The following is a 6,122-nucleotide window of genomic DNA, read 5'->3' as shown; positions in this document are numbered from 1 at the left end:
CAAAAAGAAGAAGAAGAGGGAGCGAGGAACCCTGCAGCCACCATAATGAAGAAGGTTACAAGGACGCTGGTGGCACCAGCAACAAAGGAGCGGCAGCACGGCCGCCGAGCATCCATTCGGGCACAACAGACCACAGATAATATACCATAATATACACTAGAGAGAAGGGGATTGGCCACCTTCCTCTCACCACCAGTGAGACACCAGAAGAGGAGACGAAGTGGAGGAGATTTGGTCGGGCAGAGCAAAAGGAAGAAGAAGAGGGAGGGAGGAACCTTTATTCGGGTTTGCCCTGCAACCACCACAATGGAGAAGGCGATGAGGACGCCGGCAGCACCGGCAATGGCCACAACAATAGGGGAGCGGTGGTGCACCCCCGATCGTCCATCTGGGCACAACAGACTATAGATATTATACCATAATATATACCAGGAGAAGAGGACAGGCCCACCTTCCTCTCACCACCGGCGAGACGCCAGAGGAGGAGAGGAAGGGTCTGGAAGCCATGGGATCTCGGTGAGCTACAGTAGAAGAGGTGGGAGAGGACAAGGATGGGAGAAGCTTCACACACAAGGGTTCTGAACCTACACTATGATATTTAGATAGGAATTGCGTAAGGCATGAATTACCTGCGAACAGATGGTGGTTTAGTGATGAGAAAAATTTGGAATCCTAAACTATCTATGTTTTTTTTACAAAAAATGCTTATAAAAACTTTGATCTATAAACTAATCAATTGAACTATGAGAAAATATTTAGATTGATTAGATCTTTAAATTAGAGAGATATGAACTATACATAGATTTATTGATCATGCGAATTTAGACTATACAACATTTGATAAAAATAGAGCATGTGGATGAGACCTTCGTTGAGTACAACAAATAAATATAAATATTTTAAATATTAAGAGGACTTAGAAGTTATCATGTTAGTTGAAAAAAATAAAAAAAATACCACTAAATTTTATGGTAATTAACGGTCTTGATTATCCTTACTCTAGCCTTGATTTACCTTGGTGATATAATTTCGATGGCCTACAAATTTACTTGGTCTCGAAGCAACAAAACAAAATTTATTTTTCATGTTAAATAAAGAATATCAAATATTTGTACAAAGCTAGATTCCCACGCTATTTGCGCGGGCCACCTTGCTAGTATTCTACTAAAGCAAGGCTGGAACTGGGGGATCGACGGTCGTGTGTGTGCGGCATGAGGATGACAACCCCGCGGTGGAGGAGTTCTGGTTGCCGCTCAGGCTTGCAGTGGGTCGCGGCTTTTGGCGTGGCACAGCGTTGGCGATGACAGCGCAGCTCTTGGTGGCTTACTTTCGGCTCCTCTCCCAGGTTATGGTGGTGTAGCTTTTTGTCTGCGTGCATTGTTTGTGTGGTGGTGATGTTCCCTTCAGCGCGTGATGTACAATTGCTTCTTCTTCGTAAATGACAGAGCAGTGCTCCTGCTATCTTTTTTCTTAAAAAAACAAGATCTGCAAGTGGATTGTGGAAATCATAGAACTACTGGATGTCCATCAATTTCTGTGGACAGTTGGAAAGAATATCAATGGTCGTGCTAGAATTATCATGTGGTTGTACAATACAAGCACGAGACCGTGCGTGCGACAAAGGAAGAAAGGGGAGCATCCACCACCCACCAAGGCTGAATAAATAACTATGAACAGAATAAATTGACGGCGCCAACAACAGCTTGCCGATAAGCTATAAACTTGATCTTCAGTCCAGTTCGGATCAGTTCACCAATCTAAGCTAATGTTCCTAGAGAGGAAGAGGTTATCGATGTACTCTATAATAGGACTAGAAGCATCAATGTATCTCCTCATCTCCTTCTGCACAGAGCAATCTGCAGGAACAATCAATAATGGGCACTGTTAACACTTGACATAAAAAATATTAGCAGGACATCTGAATACGAGGCTCCTAAAAGTTTGGTAACAGATCATCTACAAAACCTCCGATCAATTTTGGGAAAAATTCAAGGTTCTTTCTTTTAGGAAAATCCGGATTTCGAAGGTCGACAGGCATTTTGATCCTTCTGAACACGATGGGCGGTCATGTTTGCTCACCAGTTTCATTCAGCCTCACTATCAACTGCTCCCTGCTTGGAAGAGTGTACATGCCAGCGCCAACAGCCTTTCTGATTGCCCAGCTATGAAATGGCGCGCAGACCTGTCCGTAAGCTGTCGTGGCAGCATCATACAATGAACAACCCCTGAAAATTCAAGTGACACAGAACAGATCGACCTGTCAATAATTTTCTTAAAGCAGGAGGACCAGTACCTGTCAATCATAGCAATTGACAGTTACATATGCAATATCTTACGAGCACCAGTTGGCAATTGATAAATAGATTTATCAGCAAACAACCATTTCTAGGATCATGCAGCTGTCCTCATAAAAAAGGACAGAAGACGTTGTGTACTGGACGACAACATTCAGACAAGCGGCCTAAATGTTCCGACTTGAGTGATGAGATGCTTGTGTTTGGGTGAAATGCAAGGAGACGTACTCGGTGGTGAGGAACTGCTCGAAGAGGGCCTTGATGAGGCCGAGGCCGAGTCGGACCCTGCGCAGGTTCCGGGAGTGGCTGCCCTGCTTCTTCACGGAGTCGTTCTCGATGTCCTTGTCGAGGATGTCGCTCAGGGTGCGGTACGACTTGCCCGCGCCGATGAGGTCGTTCACCTGGGTGGATGGATGATTGAATATTCAGTATTCAGACGGGAGAATGCGGTTACATTTCTTGACGGGACCATTCCTCACGGCCAATAGAGTACGTGAGCAATTTTGTTTCTTTACTAATGAACACCGACCATTGAATCGACAGTAAGTCAAATCAACGCGGCAACGCTCCTTCCAGGAGCTTTCTTGAAGGAAGAGAAAAGGTTTCAGTTTTTTGGGGTGAAAGACGAAAACTATAGAATAATCCAATCAGATTTCCGGATCAACATCGGTGGACGGTGCAAGAAGCAAGATCTGAAGAAAATCAGAAACAACGTGGCAATCTAATCCAGGCGCCGCTCGCACGATTTCACCTCGTCACCGTGACAAAATTTGGATCTTTGCCCCACGGATCGAAACAACGGCGCGAGAGAAGCAAACGGTTCCAGAAAGAAAACGGGGAAAAAAATCCCAAAAGGAAACAGCCGCGAAGGGGATCGATCGCGGTCGCGGAACGGGTCGTCGTCTGGCGCTCACCTTGGTGACGTACTCGATCTCGGCGAACCTGAAGGCCATGCCGAGGCTGCTGAAGAGCACGGAGACGAGCGCGCAGGTGTCTCCGAAGGGCGCGAGGCGGAGCTCCCCGCCGTCGGCGTCCATCCCGCGCGCCAACTCCTCAAACGCCTCCGCCACCGCCGTGAGCGGCGTCTCCATCCCCTGCCGCGCCGCCACGACCGCCGCCGCGCCCTCGCAGAGCTGCCCCTGCGACGACTCCTCCTGCGCCGACGACCAGGGCATCTGTGTCCTGAACCCGAGCATCGTGCCCTCTCGCGGGGAACGCGGAACCGCTGACGACAGGTGCGCCGCCGGAACCGCTGCTGCTGGTGGTGGTGGTGGTGCGGGGGGTAGGGGTGGCGAGAGGGAGGGGAGGACCGGCGCGCCCGGGGATATAGCGCGGCGAGAGGTGTGCGATGCGAACGCCTCACCTCCGCGCGCGGCTTGCCTGGGCAGGGCTCGGTGCTGGGGAGGGGAGGGAGGCTATGTATAGGAGGCGGCCGGAACCGGAATTCTGCCGTGGACGGGGACAGAGGGAGGATTCGAGGGGCAACGGCTGCGCGAATCTGGCCCTGCTTTATATAGGCATCTCGTGGGGAATGGAGACATATCTGGTGCAATCACGGAACTGGTGAAATCACCGTGCAATCCGACTAAAAAGGTCTTCAAAAAATTCTGAAAAAAATCATGAATGTACATCTCGGTCTACCCCATCTACATATAAAATTTCATGGTCAAATTCATCTTACTCTAGCAGTTACAAAAAAGACAAATTTGGGCTGCATTTGAACGTTAAAATTTGTCTTTTTTGTAACTGCAAGTGTAAGATGAATTTGATAGTGGAAATTTATATGTAGATGGGGTAGACCGAGATGTACATTCATAATTTTTTTCAGAATTTTTTGAAGACCTTTTTAGTCGGATTACACGGTGATTTCACCAGTTCCGTGATTGCACCAGATATGTCTCCGTGGGGAATTGAGAGGGGGAGGGCGAGTCCAGGTGGAGTCGTAACCGAATCGAAAGCGACTGGTGGGTGGTGGTCACTGACGGAGTGGCGGACTGGCCGGAAGGGAAACCGAAACAGAACACGGGAGAATCGCACCCTAAATTCTGAGCGAATGTCACAAACCAAGGCGTTTCAAAGAATCACGTTCTCTCCACTATGTTTTTGTTTGGAAAATAGTACATATTTAGGTTGCCCCTTCTGGCCTTCTCAGATTAGAAGATCAGCATGGGCAACGAGCATAAATGCCTCTTTTATTGGCTACTGCGGTTTACCTAAACCTTATCGTACATTTTTAGCAGTTTTTTAGTCACGCCACAGTTTTAGCGTGGCATACACATACCACCAAAACCCTCATGTTCCTTGATGTGTGTGTGTGTGTGTGTTTTTTTTTTGCAATTTTCTGTTTTTTTAGTACACTACCTAGTCAAAAATAGAGATGTACTGAGCCACAACAAAATCTTCATAATATAACTTTAATCAATATTTTTAGTGTAATATATGTGTCACAAAGCGAAATGGTATAGTATTATATTTATGATGAAACTAGTTTTTTTTTATAAAAGTATATCCATATCAACTTTAAATATGCAAACTCAACGTATAAATGCAGCTTGCAATCAACGAAATAGTAATATCACTTTATTCTGAGCCGTCGTTTATCTTTCAAAAAAAAAACAAAAATACGTGCCATCGCATGCCCACGGCGCGCTGCCCATTTTAGCTCGCTCGGAGCTGTTCCCAGTCCCACGTCAGAGTATGCACTGATGCGAGCTGCACCAGTGGACACAGTCTGGAATCTGGACCCACCCCAATACATGAAGATATACATGAAGATATCCTAAGGCCCTGTTTAGTTCCCACCCGTAAATGCAAAAAAGTCGGAAACACATTAAAGTAAAAAGAAATCTTACTAATTTGAAATAATAAATGAAGTCTATTTACAAAACTTTTTGCATGGTTGGGCTGTAAATCGCGAGACGAATCTAATGAGCCTACTTAATCCATGATTTGCAACAGTGATGCTACAGTAACCATCCGCTAATTATTGCTTAATCATGGATTAATCAGCATCATTAGATTCGTCTCGCGATTTACAACACATCTGTGCAAAAAAATTTATAAATAGACTCCATTTAGTACTTCAAATTGAGAAGATTCTTTCGCAAAAAATTTTTGCGTTTACACCTCCCCTAAACTAAACACGGCCTAAAAAGCGACCACTGCCGTCTTCAAAATCACTCTCTCTCTCGGCGCGACGAGCGTTCGTGCTGCAGCCAGGCAGCCAGCCAACCTGGCCGGCGATCTCTGCGCCGGCGAGGTCGACCGCGCAGGCCCCGCGACAACTCGAAAGCCCGGCGGCCTAACTGTTGGCTGGTGGCGCACAGCCGGAGCTTAGCTGCACATGCTGTGCATTATTGCAGAAGTTATAGGCCTTGTTTGGCTCCAGGACTTTTTTTCAAAAGTCCCTATCACATCAAAAGGAATCTTACTATTTTATAGTATTAAATAAAATCTGTTTGTAAATGTTTTTTGACAGCTGAGTTCTTTTTCGCGAGACGAATCTAATGAGCCTAATTAATTCATAATTTGCTACAGTGATGCTACAGTAACCATTCGCTAATCATAGATTAAGATACCTCATTAGATTCGTCTCGCAGTTTAACCCCAAGGTTCTGCAGTTAGTTTTATAATTAACATTTATTTAATACTTCTAAATACTAAAAAGTTCCAGGGACTTAAAAAAAGTCCCTAGAACCAAACAACCCCATAGTAGGCTGGCTTCTGCCCCGCAGAATATCCGGTCCGCCTCTCTTGGCCAGTTGGCCGTACCCTGTTCTGGAAGCACTCTGTTGCAAGTTATCTATGAAAAAAAGGGAGTCGAGGAGA

At 46.0% G+C, this 6,122-nt stretch overlaps 1 protein-coding gene across 1 annotated transcript; it reads right to left on the bottom strand.

Annotated features, from left to right (window-relative positions):
• Nucleotides 1-1,517: 1,517 nt before the first annotated feature.
• On the bottom strand, nucleotides 1,518-3,764 carry LOC120650016 (ACD11 homolog protein-like). The gene is made up of 4 exons (XM_039926970.1): nucleotides 3,209-3,764; nucleotides 2,523-2,695; nucleotides 2,080-2,225; nucleotides 1,518-1,856 (listed from the first exon to the last, which is right to left on the bottom strand). The coding sequence occupies exons 1-4, from the start codon at nucleotides 3,488-3,490 to the stop codon at nucleotides 1,750-1,752; spliced, it is 708 nt and encodes a 235-aa protein (XP_039782904.1). The 5' UTR covers nucleotides 3,491-3,764; the 3' UTR covers nucleotides 1,518-1,749.
• Between the last annotated feature and the right edge of the window lie 2,358 nt (nucleotides 3,765-6,122).

This window comes from Panicum virgatum, chromosome 9K (assembly GCF_016808335.1).
Source record: "Panicum virgatum strain AP13 chromosome 9K, P.virgatum_v5, whole genome shotgun sequence".
NCBI lineage: Eukaryota > Viridiplantae > Streptophyta > Magnoliopsida > Poales > Poaceae > Panicum > Panicum virgatum.
Note: the sequence above shows the minus strand (reverse complement) of the source record. Positions and strands in the feature narration are given on the sequence as shown.

Bases quoted from the DNA above. Each gene is read 5' to 3' on its own strand.
- LOC120650016 (XM_039926970.1), bottom strand. From the start codon at position 3,490: ATGCTCGGGTTCAGGACACAGATGCCCTGGTCGTCGGCGCAGGAGGAG. The intron at 2,696-3,208 runs GTGAGCGCCAGA...CCATCCACCCAG, and splicing joins AGATCGAGTACGTCACCAAG to GTGAACGACCTCATCGGCGC. The intron at 2,226-2,522 runs GTACGTCTCCTT...TTGAATTTTCAG, and splicing joins GAGCAGTTCCTCACCACCGA to GGGTTGTTCATTGTATGATG.